The sequence below is a fragment of the Galendromus occidentalis genome, unplaced genomic scaffold (assembly GCF_000255335.2).
Source record: "Galendromus occidentalis unplaced genomic scaffold, Mocc_1.1 scf7180000075612, whole genome shotgun sequence".
NCBI classification, from domain to species: Eukaryota; Metazoa; Arthropoda; class Arachnida; order Mesostigmata; family Phytoseiidae; genus Galendromus; species Galendromus occidentalis.
This window is the reverse complement of record NW_003803602.1, coordinates 2,307,104-2,331,913: the sequence shown is the minus strand read 5'-3', so window position 1 is coordinate 2,331,913 and position 24,810 is coordinate 2,307,104. Positions and strand designations below refer to the sequence as shown.

At 51.2% G+C, this 24,810-nt stretch overlaps 5 protein-coding genes across 5 annotated transcripts; 2 read left to right on the top strand and 3 right to left on the bottom strand.

The window, feature by feature from the left end:
- Positions 1-1,618: 1,618 nt before the first annotated feature.
- On the bottom strand, positions 1,619-4,361 carry LOC100901235 (replication protein A 70 kDa DNA-binding subunit). Its single transcript, XM_018640440.1, has 8 exons — positions 4,252-4,361; positions 4,095-4,142; positions 3,924-3,990; positions 3,718-3,820; positions 3,475-3,566; positions 2,239-3,389; positions 2,019-2,162; positions 1,619-1,899 (listed from the first exon to the last, which is right to left on the bottom strand). The coding sequence occupies exons 1-8, from the start codon at positions 4,294-4,296 to the stop codon at positions 1,792-1,794; spliced, it is 1,758 nt and encodes a 585-aa protein (XP_018495956.1). The 5' UTR covers positions 4,297-4,361; the 3' UTR covers positions 1,619-1,791.
- A 1,079-nt stretch (positions 4,362-5,440) lies between these two features.
- Positions 5,441-6,577, top strand: LOC108864481 (uncharacterized). The gene has a single exon (XM_018640225.1). It carries the CDS (start codon positions 5,441-5,443, stop codon positions 6,575-6,577), a length of 1,137 nt encoding a protein of 378 aa, XP_018495741.1.
- A 2,639-nt stretch (positions 6,578-9,216) lies between these two features.
- On the top strand, positions 9,217-10,353 carry LOC108864479 (uncharacterized). Its single transcript, XM_018640220.1, has one exon. The coding sequence runs from the start codon at positions 9,217-9,219 to the stop codon at positions 10,351-10,353; it is 1,137 nt and encodes a 378-aa protein (XP_018495736.1).
- A 2,360-nt stretch (positions 10,354-12,713) lies between these two features.
- On the bottom strand, positions 12,714-13,536 carry LOC100897138 (proline-rich protein 4). The gene has a single exon (XM_003737730.2). The coding sequence runs from the start codon at positions 13,508-13,510 to the stop codon at positions 12,905-12,907; it is 606 nt and encodes a 201-aa protein (XP_003737778.1). The 5' UTR covers positions 13,511-13,536; the 3' UTR covers positions 12,714-12,904.
- A 7,275-nt stretch (positions 13,537-20,811) lies between these two features.
- LOC108864475 (uncharacterized) lies at positions 20,812-23,482 on the bottom strand. Its single transcript, XM_018640216.2, has 6 exons — positions 23,364-23,482; positions 23,011-23,153; positions 22,721-22,838; positions 22,128-22,253; positions 21,127-21,288; positions 20,812-21,040 (listed from the first exon to the last, which is right to left on the bottom strand). The coding sequence occupies exons 1-6, from the start codon at positions 23,435-23,437 to the stop codon at positions 20,812-20,814; spliced, it is 852 nt and encodes a 283-aa protein (XP_018495732.2). The 5' UTR covers positions 23,438-23,482.
- Between the last annotated feature and the right edge of the window lie 1,328 nt (positions 23,483-24,810).

Here is a 24,810-nt window from a genome sequence, read left to right as displayed (position 1 = left end):
TACAACAACTGTCGATAGACTCTCCAAGGGAGGGGAGGAGGATACGTCTCGTTTGAAGGAGCAAGATATATCGCTCCATGGATGGATGGAAAGAAAAAAGAGTCTTGTCGCCTCCTCTCAACTTTCCCGAAGAGCCTCCGAAGATCACGCCGGCCCGAAACACCAATTAGCAAAAAACTGAGAGCCATGGACCAAACATCGGACTTTATGAGTGCTCATGACGAAACACACTTTGTTATGAACTTGATTCGTGGAGGTATCTCGAACTCCCTTCCATCCGTCGAGAAAAGATGCATCTGCACTTTTTTGATCACGAAAGCCTGCTCGTATGTAGCCGCATCACAGTACATCAATTCGGAAGAATCACTTGGACTCATTATAAGTGAAATGCTGGTCTTGTTGATATGACCGTTCGATAGAGCGACGATCGCTCCGAAGAATTTTGTGATTGGTTCTCTTTTGAATTTCCTCTTCTTCTCCTCGCTCCTCAGAATCAGCGGTGCCTTATCGATCATGGCGGCCAAGCGTTTCGTCTGCGGGAAACGGGTCAAACCGCACATAGCTTGTATTTTATCGTGTTTCAACTCTTTCAGCTGCAGAGATAATGTCATCGTGTCTATTGGAGTAACAACGAAGAAATTGATCATAAAACGAGGAATCGTCCCGAGGGTCAGATTGAAGTTCGCCGATTGCGTGAATTTCGCCCGGGGGGCAGTTGCATTGTTTTTCAGCTCCGCGTCGTTGATGAAGAATTTCAATTGTGTTGTGTAGCCCCTCGTATCGCAATCAGCACAAGCCGCGAGAGGTTCGAGAGAGTAGGTTGGACAGTAATCGGTCACGACAGGCTGGGTTTGACCCATTCCCATTCTCTTCTGTAATTCTGGGAAACCCCAATCCGCCACATTGTCGATGCAGTATAAGCTTACGATTACAGCCATCGCCACCAAAAATGGCGAGAATCTTCGCAAAGCAGCCCGCAGAAGAGGAGACTTGGTCGCGGCGATTTTTGGTTCACTTCCTCCGACTCCCAAAGCTTCGATCTTGAATGGTTCCTGGATCGGCTCCCTCCTGAGAGCTTCAACGCCAGGCTCATCACGATGCGGCTCGGGTTGACCAGACGGGGACATCACAATGGCGAAGTCATCCATGAAAAGCAACAACGATTCTCTTCCACATGATCTTTGCGTCACTCCTCAAGTTCGGTTCGTCCGAAAAAGGATACCGAGAGTAAACCGGCGCACCTCGGAGATTCAATCGTCTCGGACCGCGACGTTTGCCTCTTGTTGCCGAGGACAGCTTCCTTGTGAAAGCATGGTCGACGAAGCGGCCATGCTTCAACCGCGAATTCCAGGAGTTCCGATTTCCGATGCTGTTTGAGAATCTCAACTGAGCGAATGAAGAATCGCCGAGCCGTCGGCGTCGTGCGGGGAGTTTCGGTCGAAACAGGATACGGGGCCTCAAGAGCTTCCGGAGCTGACCTCGGAGGCGGTGAAATCGCAGATCTGTCCGGTCTGCTACTGGATGAGCTCAATCGCGGATTAGAGAGTTGGAAGCTAGATAAGGTACTGATCTGGTTCGATTCCTTTTATTCTACCATCATGAGCCGGTGGAAGAGTCTCTCAATTGATCAATTAAGAGGGAAATATCGGGACTCGCGCGAGAGGCCTCTTCCTTTTCATATACCTTGGACTGGAGTCAGTCAAAAACACCAATGATGTAATTTACAGCTTTAAAACTTCGCGATACCTGTTTGTATCTACTAAACTCCGCTTCCGAGTTGAATTGGAAGCCTCAGAGGAATTTTGCCAAGGCAGAAATATCCTTGACCAGGTGTTGACTGTCTTCGGACGGTTTGATCTCCTTAACTTCCACGACCGCCGTTTGGAAGCGGCGCTCATCCTGGGGAATGAAATGGCTGTTTCGGAAAAACGAAAGGAGATCAATGGGAATCCTGCTTGTTGGATGCTAGTTTAGCAAGATGCGTCGCGAACTCCGAGCATTACTTCGGCGGAACTCACTTGGAAAACTTCCATGCGACCACGAAACTTGAAATGGAACTGCTTGAACATCGACGCGGAGAATATTCTATCCATTTCGTCTGGGTTGTTCTCGGAGTAGTCTCCCAGTGTTGCGGCGGTGACGCCGAGGATTTGCTCAGCTTTCTGCGGAAAGAGTGGGCACTGAGCGGTTATCCGGGCGGAGACACTGAAAAAGCAAAGGGCCTTCCATTTCTCTCACCTCGTTGAAGGCTGTGCACCACAACTGTTTCGTGGGATCCGCGACGGCCATTTTCAGTATGAGTCTCCATTTGTAGTTCGGGCCGGAGGAGGCACACTTTTCGCAGGAGAACGTTCCGTCGCCTTGGTCATGCACCTTCTTCATGCAGTTCTCGTTGGGACACGCCTTGTACATCGAAGTTTCCTTGTTGAACATTGTGATCGTGGCTCGATTCCATACGTAAAGCGGCTTATCCTGGACTCCCGACAGGTGTTCGCCGCGTTTGCTCATCATCTCGAAGTCTACATATTCCTGAGGCATGGTGGAACCACCACCGGAACCCTGGATACTTTCAAACTCTCCACTTTCGCCTTCTTTCGCCCACCAGGTTTTCAGTTCTTTGGCGCGATCGATGTCGGGATCGATCTCCACGGCGGATCCGGCGCTGGTTGCGATGCTCAAGCCGCCGTTGAAAGAGGTGATGCGAGCCTTCGAAATCAAGATCACTGGATGATCCGTGCGGTCTATTTTACTGATCGCGTCATTCCAGAGGGTGAGCGTGACTACTTTTCTTGAGTCATCCACGATGAAAGCGTCGCGTTTCGTCAACGGTTTCCCGTCGGATTTCCTATTGAAAGTCTGAGGCTCGCCGGCGTTTTTCAGAATACCGCAGACATCGATCATTTGATCTGCGGGAAGAGTTTCGATGTCCGAGATCGCGACGAAAGAGTACAACTGTTCCGGGAGATCGTCGCATGTTTCGGTACACAGTTCCACGTTCGAGAATTTGCCCAGAGTCAGCTCGTACTCGTTGTTCGTCGTCCTCCACTGTTTATTGGCGGCCTTGCATTGGAAGCCGGAGATGTAATAGACCTTCTTCGGTTCGATGTAGTCGTAGAATTTGTCGCATTGCTCGTTGAAACCCGTCACGCGGATCTCACCGCTGTCGTCGAGAATTTCAAAGGAGAAGAGCTTGCCTTTGCCGCTCGCTTTCTCCCACGTTTTTATTTCTCCTTTATTGGTGACCCGACCCCGGATGGTGCATCTATTCTGGAAAGGATTAACCGCAGATATGGGGAAGAGATTCGCCCTCGTCGATGGGCTTCCCTGCGGGAGGACTCGACTTGTTTTCGCGGGAGTCGACACGTCGGGCTTCGGGTCGGTTGGTAGCTCTGTTGGTTGGGACTTGATTAGAAAATCGTCCTAGATTCCCGCCACCGACGAAATTCTACATCGAGCGTGTTCAAGTATAAACACCTTTCTTTTGACTCTCGTCAACTTTCAGGAGACCTTGGCCGACATCTTCCGCTAGTGCGACGACTTCGCAGTCCATGAGAATTATTATCGGTCTGGAGGAAGGAGACGGTAGAATATTGAGGCGGCTCCAACGACCAAATCCCCGACGTTCCGAGGGAGCATGGGAACCTCTCGAAAAACGAAGTATAAATCGAGCTCTTCATGTCGTTCGCCTTTTTATGTTATGTCGAGATCGGGACCCACCTGTCTTTCGTGACCGTCAGACTGAAAGTATTCACCTTGAGCAGACAATTCGGTTTCAATTTGTCCTTGATCGGGGGGATGGCTTGCGAAGAAATCATCCCATCTATTATTCGAGAGAGAATAATTTTTATCACATTACTAGTTAAGTCTCCTCCGAAAGCGATACATCTAGTGCTCGCTGGTTCGGCTTGAAAGAATGAGCTCACAATTGAATTGCTCCACTCCATCCCAGAGGTACGCTCTGAAACGACTATCTTTGACCGGCTTCAAATCCTGGAAAGAATCGCACAGGGTTTCAGGATTACCCCTCACTGAGTGAAAACGAGTAATGATGTCGGCTCACGCAGAAGCCTTGAATTCAGTTGATCTTAACCCACCACGACCTGGAGTACCGGGTCCTTGATTTCCACAGACTTCTGCATTTTCTGGAGGGAAGGAGAAGTATGTCCCGTTACAGCGAGAGGACCGGGACGAGATGGTTGGGAAGTTCTTCCCGCTGCATGTTACGAGTGACCTCCATAGATCAACACTGACCTCAAGAGCTCCGTAGGAAAGCATAGCCGCGTAGTTGAGTCCCATGATTATCAGACTCTATTTCGCAGTCTTCGTGCACGAAATAGAATGTAGAGCTCCGGCGGCGCTGTGTGGAGAACATGCACGTGCCAATCGAAACTTCACTGAGTACGAGCTTCTCGAAGCCGTGTATCGAATGTGATGCGTTGCGGTCGCTTCCGCTGCGGAGCGAGAGTGCCTCGAAGTCGCGCTCATGTGTCCAGTGGACGCGACGACGCGCTCTGGGTATAATCAATCGTCCGTCTCCCCTCTGGGAAGTCGTCCGTGAGTGGGCCAAATTCGCCTCACGAGACAGCGAACTCTCCTCCCGGGAGGGATTTGAGGGAAAAATACCAGGATCAGGCGGGGATAACAGTAAGATGATTTCAAGCACATCATTGAATCGAACGAGGAGCTGTTGCTCTGGAGGCTTGCGAGAGATGCTCCACAAGACTCTTTCCGTCACTACCTGGAGGAACTTTTGGCGCGCCTGTCAGGATATGCGGATTCCACGATACTTTCGACGGAGCTCCCCGAGTCCTGAATCCGGATGAAATGAGCAACGGCTTCCGCCTGTCATCGCTGGGTCTTCGGCCTTCGGCGCGCGTAGAGAACCGGAGGATGCCCTCATCGATTCCTGGACGGCCAATTCCTCCCTACAGGGCCCGACACATCTTCCGTATATTTGGACTGAGGCGCCCATGCGGTCACACGGGGACGACCATCTCGCGCCTGATTATGCTTTGAGCTTATCGTTGCACCGAGTTTCTTTGGTTGACCTTTAATTACGATCGGCATTCGACCCTCCGGAATTCTCGCGAGGTCCAGAATATCGAGAGAGCGAACCCCATCACCAACGTGATAACTTTGTGATCAGCGCCGCTGTCTATGGGCCATAGCGGCTCGAAAGCTGCGAAGCTTTCGCTCGGATTCGAATGCAGATGATCGGAACAAAATGCTCCAAAACACCCCGAAATATTTCAAATTCTCAAGCGAGCCATGAGCGGAGAGGGTGTCGATCTTGGATCACTCGCTTCACGACTGTGAGAAAGCCGACTCGCTCTCCTAACCCCAGATATACACGGCTGTTGCCACTCTGTCGAGAAGCTACTCACGCCGTGCATCATCAACTTCGGGCGCCTTTGAATCCGGTGTAATTCGCGTAGCAAATATGTCCAGCCTCCGGCTCGTGATAACAATCGCTGTGTCGGTCGCCGCACTCGCTGCGGGCGTATCGTTCTCTGATCCCATGGGGAGCGGAATCCCAGGGCGGACGGCACGGGCTGTCAGTCCATTCGAAATCATCAACATCGATCACACCCCGTGTCGCTACGACAGCAAACGTCAAGGAACCTGCATGCTTGGAGTCTCGTGCACTGCTGCTGGGGGAAGATTCAACGCAACAAACCCGTGTGATCCTCGGACCGGGTCGACTTTCGGCGTGTGCTGTCTCCTACAACAGACTTGCGACGGAGTTATCATGACGAACAACACTTACTTCGTGAACCCCGATTTTCCGAGCGATACGACAGAGTCGCAGACGTGCGAAATCACGGTCATGCCGCCCAGAGGAACCTGCTACCTGAGACTGGACTTCACCAATTTCACCATTCATGACCCTGTCCAAGGTGCCTGCGTTGCGGATCAATTCCACGTGCCGGAAGCCGAGCATGACGCGCCCATGCTCTGTGGATACAACAATGAGACTCACATGTACATCTATGTCAGGGATTTGGTGGGAAAGCAGAATGTTACCCTGCGGTTCAATCTCGGCGAGTGGAACGGTCCCAGACAATGGATGATCAACGTCGCACAGATCGAATGTGGCCAAGATTGGACTCCTGGAGAACGTGGTTGTCTGCAGGTCCATATGGCTGCCAACGATACCGTCAGGTCTTACAACTACGATGAGCGTAATCCGGGAAGATCTACCATGTTGGCCGGGTTGGACTACACGGTCTGTGTGCGGCAAGCGCAGAGTCGATGCTACGTGAGGTGGGTCTCGGAGTTCTTCTCATTGTCCGCGAGCAACGGTACTACAGCTGTGGGGCAAGCATGCACTCAGAACTATGTGCTGATCAATCAAGGCTTCGATGTCAAACAGAAAACGTCCATAGACAGATACTGCGGCGATGTTTTCGGTGCAAGGAAGAACTCGACGAGTGCGTCACCAGTCATTTCGACTGCAAGGCCTTACCACGTCAGGGTTCGCACCTCAACTAATGCCACGGCGCTCGGACGAGGTTTCATTTTGAAGTACTCGCAGCTGCAGTGCCTCAATACTAGAGTTATATCCTACCGGGACTAAATCATCCGTACAGGAGAATGTCGTTAACTCGATCCTGAGCTGGGGCTTCGAGTATTGAGTGGAGGCTCGTAGAAGAAAATGAGCTCCTTGAATGAAGCGTGGGCTCAGACGGGAAAAGACGCCAGAGGTCATCAACACTCCGGAGAAAATTCCGGGCGCTCTCGCTGGAGACTGGGGCTTGTCGAAGCGTCAGCCTCTTAATATCGCCCCTGACTTCGTGAAGTCTTGTTTTCTGGGTCTCCTATCCATCATCCGAGATCGCTATCGAGCACGAAGGCGTCTACGGGAAAAATCGCTTCCTCAGAATCAATGCATGCATCCTATCCAGAGAGAATCGTGAATAAAATTGAAAAAAGTCGAGGAAAGCACAGATCGAATATTAGCTCTCAGTTTATGAGTCTCGCACATGCATTCTCTTCTATCGTGTCCACTGACGCGATGTATGCGTCTGATTATTATTGATTATATGCGAAAATGATTGTGGATCGCGTTTCATCCGGTGATCGCTCAACTCAGGGCATCTCCTGCAAGCGACGATCTGACTAGGAAGCCGCAGAACGCGGGAATTATTGAATGTAGAGATTTGAGCGGAGGGGGGATCTTTCATGACCTCCGCAGTCGTCCAGAAAGAATAGCTTTCAAACATCTAATTTTCTGAAGAGATTAGATGTTAGAGACACCAGGCCCCGCTCCTGGACAAAATACAGCTTCCTTGATCCAAGCAGAGCTTTCCCATCGAGAAACGAAAATTCTCAATCCGAGAAAGCGAGCTCTGGAGTGCGTCGCTCGGGATCATGAGTATCCGTTTCCGGTATCCTTGATTCCGAAATCAAAGGCGTCGCGGCAGAATCTTGCGAGACATTCCGAATTCCGAACCCAAGCTCTGAAAGACTCGGGGTTCACCACTCTCCGCAGTATCCGACCCTGATGGGTCTCCCTCACGATCCGCGGTAATCTGGGTCATTGTTCAGCCAAACATTCCGCCTCGCATTCGCTCGACGTACCTTTCCCTGCGAAATCGCGAAGGGCCAAAATCCTGTCGGGCCGAAAAATCAGATAGTCGAATGCTCATGAGGCCGAAAACCCGTAGGGCCGAAAATTTTCCCCCTCTTTTCTCAGCTTGTTGCCTGCGGAGTGAGCTTCTATGTCCAGAGTGGGAGTTGTCATAGGGAAAATTACAGCGAGGACATAAGGCTATTCCCAAGGCCATTTTGGGAAATAATTTTTCCACTTACGATTTCAATTATCACGGTTACGATTTTCGATTGTTCGCACGAGAAGCTGATCATCGTATCAGCCATGCATCATCACGAGACGGCTCGGCAAGATCGTGGATGATAGAAGAAGAATATTCGTATCGAAGAGTTCCTGTATTCCTTCAATAAGCGAGCTCTATAATCCATAGACCCCGACCATGTGCTATAGCCTCTGACGGCCTCAAAATGTGATTTCCCAGCGTAATTCTATCAGAGTTCCCTTGTCGCTCCAGCCTTTTCAGCTCAATTTCAGAGTCTTCCTCGACCAGCGTCGGGCTTCTTCAGAAAACTCATTCGATATCGTTAGAGACCCAAGTATTCAGACTCCAGACTGACTGACAGATGGTCGAGTGCTTTGGTTGCTTACTTAGATGGAGATATGTGCACGTTCGTCGTCATACACGGAGCCGCTTTCATTTCGGAAGACAAGCACATTCGACTTCGTGAAGTGCGCGAGCTTGCGAGTTCGAATCGGGAAGCCGGCGATCCTGAGGGAGACTGTGAGACCCGCAGGCGCGTCCTCCGGAAACTTGGAGGGAGCCTTAGTATTCCTCCAAGAAAGCCGATTCGGTTCGTGCGAATGCCCATGTGTGTCTCTTACCGCCATAACTTAAACCCCGCGCCTGCTCCGATGACACGCCCCGGGGGACTATTCGCGAGGAGCTCCCTGGGGCCTGCGCGGAGCGGAATCAGGCGCAGGGGAACTTCGACCTCTTACTGTAATAAGAAGGTAACCGCCATAGAGTTGCTTTGATGAATCAACATCCGATTGTGATTGTGAGTATTGCAGTCGTCGCAATATCGGTGTCCACTCGTGAGCTCAGGCTTGGTTACGGATTCCATTTGCTCGGAGTCTAGTGACTGGGTAAAATAGAACGATCCACTGTGATCTGGGTCATTGTTCAGCCAAACATTCCGCCTTCTCCGTGATATCGAATCGGTTTCCGCGATAACCGGTGAGAGTTCACTCAACCTGGGGAATCGTCAACGAATCAAGCTATCGAAGAAGCCGATTAACAAAGGAACAGGTCCCCAGCCGAAGGGAATGAGCGAAGCTCGAGAATGCGAAGCAGATTGCGAATACGATCGCTCGATGCACCCCCAAAGACAAGGGAGTTCTGTCTATTCCCGCGAATTCCAGCGCGTCTACAGATTAGGCCTCGTCGCTCTCTTGGCTCGGGGTGTGAACTCCGAAAAAAATCTCTGGAGGACTCCTCGAGTCGGTGATCGGTGAGGGTTTTCGATTGAGGGAGCTCCTCTCCGAAATATATCACCGGGGAGATGCTTCTTCGAGATCTTCTACGCACCTAGAGACGGATGCCACACTCGGAATAATTCCACGAGTTTGTGAAGAAGCGCTCAATCTCGAGCTTACAGTGAAGAATGGCACCCCCACGACTCTTGGTCAACATCGTGATGGCTGCTGTCACGATCGGTGTGAGCGTGACACAGTCGGACTCCATGAGCTTCGGGGTTCCGCGGAGGCAAGCTCGCTTGTTCAGTGGATTCGACATCCTCCAATTCGAGCACACGCCTTGCAAGTACGATAGCAGGCGAAACGGAACCTGCATGCAGGGCGCGGAGTGCACGGCCGCGGGGGGCGATTTCAATACCACCAACACCTGTAACTTCATCCAGGGCCAAACCTTCGGCGTGTGCTGCCTAGTCTCACGATCGTGCGGTGGAGTGATCCAGACCAACAACTCGTACTTCGTGAATCCGGAATTTCCTGATTTTACCGTGAACTCCCAATCGTGTGATGTGACAGTCATTCCGAAAAGAGGTACGTGTTACGTGCGCCTTCAATTCGACAATTTCACGATCCACGACCCAGTGGAGGGGAGCTGCGTAGCGGATCAATTCTTCGTACCCCAGGCGGAGATTGAGGCGCCGATGTTGTGCGGCCGGAACAACGACACTCACATGTACTTGTACGTTAAAGACTTTGGTGAAAAGCAGAACATCACGCTCCGATTCAATCTCGGTGAGTGGAATGGCGACCGCAAATGGCAGATCAACGTTGCCTTCATCGAGTGCAACAAGGATTGGACTCCAGGGGATCGCAGCTGCATGCAATATTTCATGGAGAGGACTGATACCATCAGATCGTTCAACTACCACCAACACGATCCGGAGAAGTCAGCCATGTTGGCCGGATTAGACTACACGGTGTGTGTCCGACAGGCTCTTCGCCGATGCTACATCAGCTGGACGTCTGAATTCTTCTCCTTATCCGCCGGAAACAAGACCACTGAGGTCGGTGGAACCTGCAACCAAAACTACGTGATCATCAACCAGGGTTTCGATAGCAAGAAGAGAGTATCCTTCGATCGTTACTGCGGTCAAGTTCTAGGCGCAAACAATAACTCCTCGAAGGCTTCAGCGGTGCTCTCGTCGGCGAGACCATACCACTTACGAGTCCGCACTTCGACGAACTCCACGTCGCTCGGGAAGGGTTTCCTCATGAGGTATTCACAACTGCAGTGCCTGAACAAATGGGTCATCACTCATCACGATTAAGTCCACAACGAACGTGTACATACCGTCTCAATCAATATTCTAGTCAGCTGCTGTGGGACTGCTGCGAGGAACACGCCACAATAACGCCGATCGAGGAGCGATCGGGAGTTTTTCTGGCTTTTCTTGCGAGTCTCCGCCCGCCCAAAGGAGAGTTTCCCCTCGATTATGTACCCGTCAGAGCATATGTATGAACGTATAGATATGGAATTCGACGAGGCGGCAGACTCAGAACGAGGTTCCCTTGAGGACCTTGGTCGCCCTAAGAGCTGGACTCGAAAAATTCGAGTCCAGCTCTTACTTAGAAGTAACTCCCTGGCTCGGAAAGAAATCCCGGACCCACTTCAAGGTGTTGAACACCGAAGAATAATCAAGGTGGTCGAAGATTACTAGTGATCACCGGAGCCTGCTCGCCTATATCTGGCCGTGAAATTGTCCTAATAAAGAATGGCTGATACGAATTCAGGTCTCCACGGAAGCCCTTCTTGAGGCCGCAGCAGAGCGCGGTAGAGCACGCTAGCCCTCGATTGAAAGCCGAGTTCGATTCCCATTTCTCGTTCCTCGAAGTGGATTACCCTTTCTGGAACTCGTTATCTCTGTATCAATCAGCCTCTGGCTTCGCTAGCCCAATTTTATCGACTCTTCCTGGCAACCTCATCCGGAAGCCGTTCTTTGCTCGAGGACTCCGAGCGCCTATCCTGCTCAAGCCTGCGGCTTGTTTTCCATACCGGGGAGTATATGAAAGATTCAGGAGAATATTCCAACCTCTGCCCTTGGCTGTCGCCATGTCTCCTGCTGTGGGTCAAGTCCCCGCGGAGCACGTGCCGCATGCAAAGGTCCGGAGCTGTTCGAAGAATGCAGCTTTTCCAGCACGAGCCCCGCAATCGATTAGTCGAGTCGTGAAGCTTGCGGCAACCGTCGACGGGCACTCATCGAGTTCGAAATTGCAGGTCCCAATCTTGAGGTCTTCCCTGGAGGCTTTCCGTGGGGCCTGGCAGAAAATCAAGGTTTGCCTTGCTCATCCGTTCCCGTGGTGAGACACCTCCTCGCATGCGACACCGAATCGATCCTCAACGGTGCCTCGGAAGCGCTGATCCGACTCCCTATCCGAATAGTTTTCGGTTACGGAATCGGTGTATCCATTGATCTGGCGGAAATGTGATCCTGAGCTCATGATTTTCCGAACTGCTTCTGAGGGAGCGTTCTATTCACAGACATGATCGCAGGGGAAGGTGCGTCGAGCGATACCTCCACTGAGCCCGCGGGGGTTCCTAATGGGATGTTGTCGATAGGCTAGGCGAAGGAGCTTTTGGAGAAATTCCTTCGCAGAGCGAATATTGGCTCCTTATCCGAGGGAGCACTCCTCTGGCGGGGAAAATCCGTGATGGGAACACTCATTCCGTTACGTCGCGCTGTGAAACGGATTTATTCGAGCAAACGAAAAACATGGGGTGACACTTCACTTCTTAGTCGAGTAATTCCGATGGTGCAAAATTTTCGATGCGATACGCGAAGGGTAATTATTCATTCCTCTCTTGTACTGATTGAGAGAGAATCTCGTCAGGAGAAGATGGGGCGAAATTCGTCAACCTGGTCGGTATGTGAGTTTGTGCTGCTTTCCGCGAGCGTCAGGAGTTTCGGAAAAAACGGGAGTTGGTTGAGCCTTGCTCTAATTACCATCTATTGTTTTTCGCGTCACGGGAAATCAACTTCCAAGTCGGGTGGGACGAAAGTCTCACAAGGCGGATTCGCACCCTGCGCTTGAGACGGCTCGTCGGTTCAGCCAGGAGTTCGGATTTTTCGGACTTCTTTCTCGTCCGCTGCCCAAATTGCCCAGTTCTGTTCGGTCTTTCATCGAACACAGCTCCGGTTAGAATAGCGTCTCACGACCTTTGCGCAAGGTCGCTTGCTTTGCAGATAAGATCGGCTATACGCTACCGGAACGCTTATCGATGCTCTGCAAGTCGACGGAATGGTGCTCGCCTTATGAGCCGTTCGCAAGCACACGATACCCCAGAAGGCTTGGAGCGTCATATTATAAAGTAGTGACCATGTCATTGGTCACTTGACAGAAACGCAAACATTGTGAGAAGCTCGGTACGGAACTGCGCGTTAGAATGGACGACAAGGACGCGGGAATTAAGCTTCAGCGAATTAAGGAGTTCGTGCCGAGATTTTGAGGAAAGTTCCCGCGGTTTAATGGATTGCGTGCTCAGCCGGATTCGGACCTTGAGCTGATTGGAGAGTCGGGGTCGCGAGACAACATTCCGAATTCAGAAAATTCTCAACTCTCCCTCGAGAACAGTGATGCGGACTCTGATGCTGGTGCGAGCCCAGACGCAATTAGAACGAGTCTCGTCTACAAGGGGGGAATGTTTTTATTATTGTATTTTATTTACACACGAGAGTATACACATGGCTTTGGGTTGCTTTTGTTGTTTTCCTCCTCCTATTTGAGGGTTGGTTTTTGAGTTTTTATCGGTGTAGACTATCGCAATCGACAGATGATGATCTCAGGCAGACAATCCGCCGCACCGTTCTCCTCCTGTGGAGTTTACCATCCATGACCGTGTCCGTAGGACTCCTTCACGTAAACGGGCTCAGGAACGACGACGGGTTTCTTGACGTAGACCTGCTTGTAGACGGGGACCTTGACGGGAACCTCGACGGGATGGGGCACGTGGATCACCTTGTGGACGGGGTAGGGCACGTATTTGGGCACTTTAACCGGGATGGCGACGGGCTTGTGGACCGGGACTGGGACGTGCTTGTAGACCGGGTAGGGGGCGTCCTTGTAGATGGGAACCGAGACGGGAACTGGGACAATCTTGTGGACGGGGTAGGGCTTGGGGACGGGGTAGGGTTTGGGCACGTGCACGATCTGAGGAATCCTCTTCACAACGGGGACCTTCACGGGGACGGGGTACGGCTTAGGAACGTGCACGGTGTGAGGCACGGGGATGATCTTGTGGACTGGGTAAGGTTTCGGCACCGGGACCGGGTAGGGTTGGGGCACGGCTTTAGTGATGATCTTGGTGATATCCTTGATGTAACCGTGCTCGTGGCCGTGGCCGCCTCCGTATCCTCCGAGATCGTAACCTCCATAATCTCCGGCGTTGACCGCCACTAGACAGCTCGCCACAATCACGAATCCACGCATGTTGTTCACTGCTGCAGTTGATGTTGTTTGATGTCCAACACCGGATCCCAAGCAATTTATACCAAGTGTTGGCCCAGAGTCGACCACTGTTAACGCTGGTGCTCACGGTGGTGGTAGTGCTTGGAACCCTCTCTCTTGGCTTCGCGCGGAAGAAAGCGTGGTGTTTGAGCCTCTTGGTGAACAACATGAAGCTTCGACTCCGATCAATTTTCTGGATCTCATTTCGTCAGCCGACGACCGCCCTGGAGGAATGACAAACCGAGCTCGTCCCGTATCTCAATGACCCACCTCGAGGGCTTGAGCCCGGAGCCGCCAGCTGCGGCTCCGGAATCATCAGGTCGCAGCGCTCGATTTCCTGTCACCGAGGCTCGTGATAGCTTGTGAAATGGCCGAATATCGAATTACCGGGCGATACACATTCGTGGTACATATGATGAGCTTGCCGACGCGAATTGTCCGTATTCAAATGTACATAAGTATTTCTGGAGCTCGCTCGGAATATTGGAAGAGGAGAAGAAAACGAATGAACGCTCGTGGTCCGATCCGAAGATTGTGTCCTTGAGAGAGCTACCGGGATTGACTGCGAGCGAGGAGCAACTGCCAGGATCAGACCGTATGACGTGAAAATATCGAAGATCACCAGGTCACCCCAAATGAAGAATAATTATTGTAGTTGGCGGAGTCCGAAATATCCCGCATGATCCCTTTAGCAGGAATTTCGATAAAAGGATCGGAAAGCCGTAGCGTGCCGTACCTCGAAAACCGGAGTCAAAATCGCGAGGAAGTTACCGCTTCTTCCAGCATGAGAGATTTCCAGGATCCGGGAGTAGCAGGAGTCGCACTACGTCGATCCTACGGGTTTCTCGAAATTTCTCCGATGAATTTCAGTCACTGATCGGACCTCTTAAATCCACCGACATTAGGAGATATCGTCGAACGCATGCCGCTCTCGAGTCGGGAGCGGGAGATCCGGATTCGAACGTGCAGGGAACGAAATCAAGATTGCGATAATCGATGGACTCTCCGGATTCCCCAGTCAAAGCTAGGCTAACAATTATTTCGCTCAGAAGTTTATCTTTGTTTCGTGATACCATGTCTATTTATTTCTCAATTTAAGCAACATAAAAAACCGGTGACCCTTATCGAGCCCGGATTGGTATATCGGCTTTCGGTTTTATTCATGCCCGTTACAACCTTAGCGAGATAGAAAATTCCACAAACAAAGTCATGCGAGTTCGGGTAGATTTTTTGATTTCATGGAGCAACGCTCTCAAGCTGCATTGAAACGAGCTGGACTAGGCGGAATTCTGCTGCTGTTCCGAAGTGCTATTTCAGTTCTACATATTGTGAGCAGAAAGCAAGTCTAGGCAGGTGCTTCACGTTGCTCACTGGCGTCGAGTCCTGGCCACTGAGGGGTGATTCCCACGGATTTCTGGCCGTGACTCCACCGCGGCAAAATCAGCTCCAGCAGTAGCAGCTGCCGCGGCGGCGGCGACTACGGCACCGGAGGCAAGGCTAGCCCCGCCGCTCCGTCGCGTTTTGACGGGCGGCTCAGGCGAATTTCTGCATGAACTTCTCGCGTGCCTATAGGCAGCTATCAAGACTGGTTTCTTGGAGAAATGAATGCTTTCAGACCGGTGATCGCTTCTGTGGACCCGTGGCCATCAAGAGTTCCAAGTATACATAATACCATTGTCAGTTGGGAAGAAGATGAAGGAAAAACTGACGCTCAGATAATCATGATCGAGAAAGACTAACAATCGCATGGGGGATATCCAGATTCGTCGTCTCACAGGGATTTCCCGAAGGCTCCAGTGAGAAGGACTCCGACGAAACACATCCTTCGATGATGATCAATCCCAAGAGCTAGCGCCCGGGGTCCGATCTCCATCCAAGTGTAGTGAAAACTCTGCAATTAGTCTATAGCAGAGTGTATCGCGTGATATCGAGAGGTTTGCATGGACAATTATGTCGGTCCGCAAAAAGATAAGTTTCCGCAGATTCGGGCGTGCGAATCTATCAGAACTTCTGAAATTTCAGAAGCCGGTCAAGCTTGGCATCGATTTGAAGACACCTCAGAACTCTAAGTTTTTCTGAGCTAATGATTCTTCTCCCTTGAGCGTGACCAAGACCTTGGATATCTAACTTTGGAAGCAGGGGTGCCGTCACACTATCTGACTCTGAGCGCTGATTCGTTTGTATCCATTATCTTGGTGAGAAACGGAGACTCAAAGGTGGAGAACCTCACAAACATTCAAGTCACCCTCTTTCTAGCGGCTCTCAGCCTTTATTGTTTCGTGATGTCGTATCTGGAGCTCATCAGGACGCTCGGGATTCAGAGGGCGGACAAGTGACCAGTGGCTAGACTTGGACCTCATAGAGTTCAGATTCGTAATATGATTTACGGGGCCTGAGGGCACATCCGACCCGCGCAGAATTCAATGATCTCTGTTTGAATTCTCACATGACACTCTTCGGGATCCAACACCCACGCGGAGCTCACAGACGATGACGCAGCTCGGATGCTCTCTAAATGTATACGGATCCGGTTCGACCTACTCTCGGTTTCGATATTCTGGATGAGTACCTACATAAAGCTCTCTTCACCAGCCCGTGAATCGAACGCAGTGGAAATACCGGCATGGCTTCGAGACTCCTCCCGGGGAGAGCCGGCTGACTTCATAGTCCCGAGGGATACGATTTCAAGCCTGAGTTTCCGCCTTCGGATCTTAATCTGCATGGTGACGAATATTTGCCCGCATATTGGTGCAGAGCAGAGAAGGAGCGAGAAGAAGAAGTAGGACGGCTCACTTCAACCAGTATTCTCCCTCGACATGGCCAAAGAGACGGAATCTCCGCGCAACACTCACGGAGAGGCCGGTGAAAAGAACTTGACGTAAGTCACTTTGGTCCGATGCGAAGGCAGCGAATCACAGGTTTTTCTATTTTGTTATTGTTATTCAGATCTGTTGTTAGTTGTTACACTCTATTACACAACTGCCACCAGCTGAAGTGTATCAGCCGGGTGATCCCGGGCCGAGCGACAGTCTTTCTACGTGCGCGGACGTATCACAGAAATTTGTCCCACCCTGCAAAGGTCGCAGGGAGAGTCGCGCGCAGCTTAGATTCATTACTTTCATCCAATTCGGGTCGTTCCGAATTCTTCTGACCATCAGAAGCCTAATTCTGCCAAAGAGACCAAAAATATCAAACTAGAGAAGGTCGTCTGACACATGATTCCGCGGCCAAATCTTACAATACGCCTCGTCCCTGACAGAATTCGCCGCAGATGTCAAGTGTTCAGTAATGGACTGCGAGATCAGCGGCTCGAACTAATGGGGAAACCTGAGATTGAAGAACGATTAAGCGAGACGTTATGTATTTTCTTCGCTGCGACGAAATCTATCGCGGCGGCGAGCATAGGCGAGATCTTCTGTTTCTGCGGAAAGTTCTGGAAGCACTTCATGGTCCTGAAATTAACGTCGAGCCGGGAACGCGTGGAAACGTTCCGCACACGGAGACGTTTCGAAGAATCGCCGCTTCTGCGAGGACCGGAGGGACTCAATCATTTCTTGAAGGTTCCCGACGGCGGGGTAGACACGCATGCGGGGAGAAAATTCCCCCTCCCCTCCGAATCCGAATTCGAGTCGGAACAAAAGGAGACGGGAGGGGATTTCAAAACACAGCCATCAACAGCATTTTCTGAGATTTTGTCGAACAAAAACATCTAACCCGCAATTCGGACAAAGCAAGCAGGAGAATTTTGAAACATAATTGGAGACAGCGGCCTCTTAAATTCCCGTGGCCGTCACTTGGCTGTAGCCGCCCAATTGTAGTTGCTACTTGTTTGTAGTAGATTCGTCGCTCAGTTTTTTCGCCCGTTCATCCGATCGCTCTGCTAAGTAACGAACTGACTTGTTTCGGATATATGTATTTGCCAACGCCGTCAAGAAAACAGGAACAACAACGAGGAAACCGTCAGGGAGGCAAAGCTCGCTTCGATGACTGACCGGTCCGAGCAATTCATCTCTGCCAGCCACTCACCTGCCGAGCGGTCCCATGAAACCATGATGCCAGGTTTCACGTTAGAATTCGTTCATTGTCCTGGTGCCAGGGACGGCAGGGTTGCCGCGGTTAATTTCACTTTCGAAACAATGCAATCGCAGAGTTCGTGTGAATCAACAGAGAAAGGTTGTTTCACGCTTCTGTGATAGAACGAACGTTCTGGGTAGCGAGAGATTCGTCGGGGGATCCAAGGCCCAGAATTCGATCATGTGAGAACACGCCATGATTCTGCTAATTTCGTGTTCCGACGATTTGAAAAGGCGCCGTGGTGGCTCCCTGTCTGAAATCACCTTCAAGTCGCGGGTTTTCTGACGAATCATAGGGATTATTACCATGTCGGTGGTGTTATATAAATGAGGAGATCAGAAGGTTGATCGTCGGGGTTGGGGGGAGATAAGAGAATCGATTGTGCATTTCCAACGCCGGCTTTGCAGCTTCTTTCCCTCCGTAAGTCCCTTGACGATGACATCAAATTACCTGTGGATTTGGAGGCACGAAACGTGAAGAAGTTGAGCCTATGGTCGTCGAAGCTGGAATGAGCAGCTGCTCGACTCTGATCGGCCGCGAAGCATCGAGGGACGTCATTTGCAGATAAAATGCATTCTGATTATTGTTTCGATGATGACGGTCGGTTCTGTGGCCCCTTCAAAGCGTTGATGTAAGAACTGTATAGACGAGCCGGTTCTCTGATCGGCTGCCTGTCTTGTAGCCGCGGATTGTCCGTAACGGAAAGAATGTCACTACTATACACTACTACGAGTTTCGAAATCGGTATAGAAAAAAGACCATCGAAGAAATATAGATCACGGCTACGTTTATCTGGGGACGCGAACCGGTGGATAATACCGCGGATCGCGCGGGTGCGCGGCACAGCCGATTCCTGACCGCTGGAGCGATCTCCTTGTCAGCGATATTGAATATTGAGTGCTCGCCCTTTGGAATATATCTCTCCGCGCGCGCTGCAATCATCAGCCTGCAGCTCGCATAGTTTCCGAACAGCCGGTCGCTCTGACTCATTACGGCGTAAATCCCAAAAAAAAAGCAAGGTTTATTCAGGGACACGTCGTCCGAGCCGATTGAGACGAACATCGGATCTGCGGATTTCCGGGTTATGAGATAGATTAGCGCCATGTGACGTGTCAGCATGGAGTGCACACATGGAGAGATACCTCGTGTATGATTCTTTAAGGGATTTTCCGACAACCTCCGGGGCACATGAGGAATTAGGGGTCACGTTCTCAGTCAGAACTAAATGCTGGTCCGCTTCATGAAGGTGTTCCACCCATGAACGACGGCAGTGATGCGCGTTGGATACTGACCGGCTCCTCCAGGATATGGGTTATCCCAGGCAGAGGAGGATCAATGTCGTAATTGATGATCATTGCTGTCAATCTCGGCATGCTGGTCGCAATGGAGGGATCGGACATTTCTCCGCTACAAAAAGATATGACGCTCCCGCCGAACAGGTTCTTTTTTGAATTGTCTGATTCATTTTCATTTTCCGGCTCGATGAGTCGAACATGCGTAATAATCTGTGATGAGCGCACTCACCCCTAAGGGGCATGAACCGACCGACGACATAGTCCCCGAACCGCTAACGACCACGTTCCATAACCTATCAGTAGGCCTTCAGCATCGATTTGCGAGGTGTCCGTGAGTCGCTGGAGGAGCTTGCTTTTCCTACTGATATCTCCCCTCGACAGGGGCCCCCACCGGGAGCGGCGATGACTTCGTCGAGGTCCTCATTTGGTTCTGAGTTGATGCATGCGATGATAAAGCCTAGTCGTACCGAAGCCGACGCAGAGCCTGTGAGCCAGCGTGAAGCTGTTTGAAATGAGAATCATCAGTTGCCCCGCGCGCCCTCGTTCCCGGTCGACAGAATGTGCGTTATCGGAAATCGCAAACGCTCAATCCCGGTCTGAAACGTTAGAGAATGAGCTCTCTCCCTCAGTTATGGGGTCCGGGCTTGCACGAGCGTGGAATCTGTTCGAGGACAACAACGGAGGACAAGCAGGAAAAATGTTTTACACGCGTCGTGCGTACGGTATGCGAGTTCCCCAATGTAGTTCTGCTTGACGACGGGTGGAGTTATGCTGTCAATGATCTGATGACCTGGAAATCTATGGATCCGGAGTTCCCTTTGCTCAGCTCGAGCTCAGTGATCCTGCTCGATGGCTTGACGTCGACGTCGTGGGAAACCTGACCGTCACGCGGATTGGAAAACACGCGAGTCATAAGTCGTGGGGAATCTGACCGTCATGGGGATTGCAAAGCACGTGAGTCACAAGCTGATAATCGCAAGCAGAGATGTATCCCCCATGGGAGAGACACTCGATATGAAGTTTTGCTCTTGAGGGAAAAAGTTACCGTGGGGCAGGAATCGCGAAAGCCGCGCATGCGCAATGTTTTCCCGATAGTCTCTTCTTTATACCGATTACGAAAGGCATAGAAGTGTACATGGTGCCTGGATTAAGGATCGGAGAAGAAAGAAAACCCCAGCGAGTTTCGCCTTGGCGCTCCGTGAGTGCGCTCTCTGGACTCCATGGAACCAGAAGCCATGCGCGAGGGAAGGACGCAAGCCTTAAGGAGCTTCGAAAACGCGAGATGAATCCCTCGATGAAAAGGTTTATTCGTGACGAGGAACGCACATTCCAGTTTCTAGATCGATCTCGATCGATGTACGATGTTTGGGAACGATGGTTGGCAATGAATTAGAAAACGAGTAGAAAATAGACTATTCAGGTCATGACCTTGAATGCATAGCTGCACGACGTGTTTGTACGGTCCGACTTTACTTGATTCGCTCGATTCTATCAGACAGATGCTGCTCATCTGAACGTTCGTCGTTTAAGCTCGTATCTGAATGGAGAACTCTCGTTTGTTCCTCAGCAGCTTTCGAAGGGCACGACGGTCTCGAATGCGAAGAAATCCTCGTGAACTATCACCGAGCCAACACCACACAGATCGAAACCATTAGAAATACGATCACCGGTGATGATACAGAGGGATACTGCGATCTGTTCTCGTAATTCCGCTGAAGACGACTCCCGAAAATTGGCGGCGGTCTCTGCGGCCGTCGAGAGGGTCGTCTCGGAAATCCGTCTTCGTCGTCATCATAATTGTCCAGGTCTGCCGCGGTGTCAAAAGAGGACCCGATGGAGTTCCCGAAGTCGAACCCAAACATGTCCTTCGGCGAGCTCCCAAAAGTCATATGATGCGACGACCCCGCTGGAGTTCTACGCGAGGTGTCTGCGCCGGATCCGCCGATGCCGACACCCGTCGCAGATTTTGAGAACGGGCCAACGTTGCTCGACGGATGAGGGAACGAAGGCGATGACCCTGTCCTGGTCGACGATCCCGAGCTGGTTGAAGATCCCGAGTTCGTTGACGATCCCGAGTTTGTTGAAGATCCCGAGTTTGTGGACGATCCCGAATTTGTTGACGATCCCGAGTTGGATGACGATCCTGAGTTGGATGACGATCCCGAGTTGGATGACGATCCCGAGTTGGATGACGATCCCGAGTTTGAAGAGGATCCCGAGTTCATCGACGATCCCGAATTCGTCGACGATTCCGCGTTGCCGTTCCCTTCACGATCGTTCTGAGATCCATGAGCAGTCATGTGACTTGAGCCGTCGGAAGGCATAGTTCCGTCGACCGCGACATCGGGGTCGAGGCGACCCCGTCCTGTTTTCGGACATTCGTAAGAAAGTCTGTAACGGAAAGAGACAAAAACGGTCAAAATTAGGGTAAAAGATGCGCTTATGGAACACATACCAGTTTTGGAATTAGGAGTTTAACATAGTGTTCCATCACTGGGCGTTGTCTCATAGGCTTCTATGGGGTGTTCGAAACTTTTCCCCTCCTACCCCCAATCAGCTGCGAATAAATTCCCCTTGGGTGTTCCGAAACCGGTGCATTTGCCCCACTCCAAGTTATATCCTTCCTCTCTCGTCTGGCGACGTCCCATGGAGATTGAGACTCTGCATCGACTTTCTAATGCGATTGCGCAGCTATCGAGACCGCGGGAAGCAATCGGTACATCGCGTTCGGAGCTCACTCGAACAGGAATTCGAACGTCTGAACGACCAGACGAATCTGGTGGACGCCGCCTCCGTACACGGATAGCCGGAGAATGCTGATGAGAATGTCTAAATTTACACCAAGAGGCTCCGTGCTGACGTCATAGGGTCATGGTGCTGGTATACATAATTACATATAGTGGGCAGTTGCTCGTTTAGTCCGCGTATCTACATAGTTAACGAATCCCTCGAATGTTCGGCCAAGCTCGGAATTAATGTGGAACCCCGGCGAGGAAAACTTCGCAGCGGCGGAACGTTGCAATTTTAGGGAGCTAGTGGTCCGTCTCCGCGTGACCTAGACCTTATGGTCACTCAAAACTTGGCTGAGAGGCGTCACGCTCTGTGGTTCCGAGCGCTCCGCCGCGGGTTTACACATTCCGAAAGAGGAGAAATATGGTGGGAGTCGAGCGTTTATTAAAAGTTTCGCAACACGGACTACGGCCAACGATCAAAAGTTCATGAATACTCACGAGAATGATTTTGAGGAGCACCTGTGTATGAGGAAAGCCATCGAATGATCCATAATGGTGCGGGCTCGCGATCCACAAAGTCTGAGCAGAGGTTCACTTACGCAGCTCTTGAACTTCGTGTAGGAACTGGAAATTCAATTTTCCGCTTCACCTTTCGATAAATCAGATGTCAAGCATCCCTTCAACAAAAAAGAATCGCGGGGGAAGTCGTGATAATTTCGGATCCGCTCGAGGGTCACCTCAAACGCCCAGGACGCACAATCTCATGTGAATCGAGGTCCCTCCTGTAGTGAGTCGCCTGACTGATCATTCCGTGCCTAGCTTCACGACTGTGTCTACGATTGAATTCTATGAGGTGCGTATCCGTCCGAAGCTCAGTGTCGGCCTTCAAAGTTTTCGAAGGCCTCACGTTCCATTCGGCCTCGGGTTCATGAGTGTCCTACTCGGGCACGTTCCGCTGCAGGACTTCAGCGGAAGCTCGACAACCGAATGCCTCCCCAGGTGGTATCGGAACGTGTCTGGGCTCTGATTCTTCCTGCGATTCCGCGGCTCGATTCGAATTTGCGACAGGCGTCATTGACGTCGGAACTCACCAACAGATGTTATCGTTGTTGGTCACCGTGTTCGTAACTTCCTCCACTAAATCGTTGTAGTGAGGGCCGCATTTCTCCACGGAAACTTTGCGGAAGCAGGTAGCGCTTTGAAGATATTCTGCCAATGCGGGAAGAAGATTGACTCAGCTGTCGTATGTTACGTATGTGCTCTTCTCCTTTGTCCGGAGGCTCAATCGTCGTTTCGGGGAGCCTCGAATCTTCGGATTTAAAAAACTTTCCCCGATTCCCCAGGATGGACCGAATCTGTGGGAATTCCAAACAAGGCCTACCTTTCTGATATTTTTCGGACGAGCACACGGCCCGAACTGTGTCCATTGAGTCTCCGACGGCGTTATTGAATCTCCTCCGCTGGTCAGCCGTGGCGCAGTCTTTGGTGTAATATCGAATGCAGTCAACGAAACTACCCCAAATTCTGTGAGAAACAGAGAGTTTTTCTTTCAGCACGGGGACTCATTCTAAGACTTTCAAACAGCTTCTTCCCACAGGAAAATCCCAAGACTGGGCGTGTTGTGTGGCGTCGCAGGGTGTTCTCTCGTGAGAATACGGAAGAATCACCTTCGAAGTCTTCGGGTGACAGATCAAACGCTTATCGACCGCCTAGTTTCGCTTTATTCGATCTCACCTGCACATTTTCTCAACGTCCTCTATCGTCGTTGGAAACATATACTTCAAGTCGTGAAGGAAGGGCCGGATCATCGTCGTGCAGTTCCTTAGGCGCTGTCCACAGTCTTCTGGCCTAGCCATCGCTTTTCCGGTCATTTCCGCTGAAGAAAACGTCAGAATCATGATCAAGACTCGTCGACAAGACATCGCGGAGATTGAATCTTTCTGAAAACTGTTTCCTATCGACGAAAGAGTCGCGCGGGATGGCAGCGCGTGAAATCTCCACATCATCGGTCGGAGCAGAATAAAGAGACAAAGTATCCGCCCTCAAGCAACTGAGACGAAATTTACACCCTTGGAAATCGAACGCGTACGGTTTAACAAGGAAATGGAGAGACAACCAAGTGATCCACTTTCAGCAGTAGCTTCAGAGTAGTTCCTGAGTAGCTTCAGCTCCACTGGATGTGAACTGGTCAAGGGTGGAGTGACTTTCACGTACTGCCATCCAGTAGCCCGGGGGACCTCCGACCCAAATTCGTTCTATCACCATGAATGCCGGCAAAATGCAGGATTGTTTTCATGACTAACCCCGATGCAGCATCGAGAAGTTTCAATGAGACTTCGATAAGGTACTAGCGCTTAAGGTCTTCGTCCTCCGATTCTAGCTTCGACCGTAAACCGGTCACCCGGGCCGGAGGATTTCCAAATCATCTCTTGACACGAACAAGGAGACGAGTCGATGGTATTTTCGCAGGGATCGCGAGAGTCCCGCTATCGGCGTCTGAAGCTCCACAACAGAAAAAATGGAGAAGTCGTCAAATGCGATGGTGCATATTTGCCTACACCCAGCTGAGTGGCCTCGGGGAATCACATCGGGTTCGGCCGTACAAATATGTAGTTGAGCCCGGGCAGAATTTTAATTTCTACTCGCGGAGCCTACGTTGATCAAGCCTAGTAGTCGCCGTAATTATTCGGAACAGGAAACGTCCACCAAAAACGGTGGTGATGGAACGAGACCCGGGCTCGCGACGAGCACCTATCGGACCTCAACTATTCCCATACCTCGCGCAAATGGTGGTCGTCTGTTCTAATCGATTCCGATAGAATCGATCCCGAGCTATCCGTTCGCCTCGCCCGGGTTAATTTCCTAACTCTGACCGATCCGTCTGTATTCGCGCACGCTGATACATCACTGGTAGCTGCTAAGCACATCGCTCTGTCGCCGAGGAGCCGTGAAACCAGGAAACAAGGGTTTCGTGGCTGTCACGCGACTCAGTCCGTCCCTCGGGGTCAAGGCACGCAATCGAGTGAGCCAACCACCAATGAGCCCCCACTGATCTCGGAATCGCCACTAGCTCTAGAGTCGCGAAAAATTATGATCCGGTTTGATATTTGTGTAACGGCTTCAAAAGTGCGGGAGCGTCGAGCCGTCATGGATCCGACCGAGCAGTTCACGAAATGAGGCG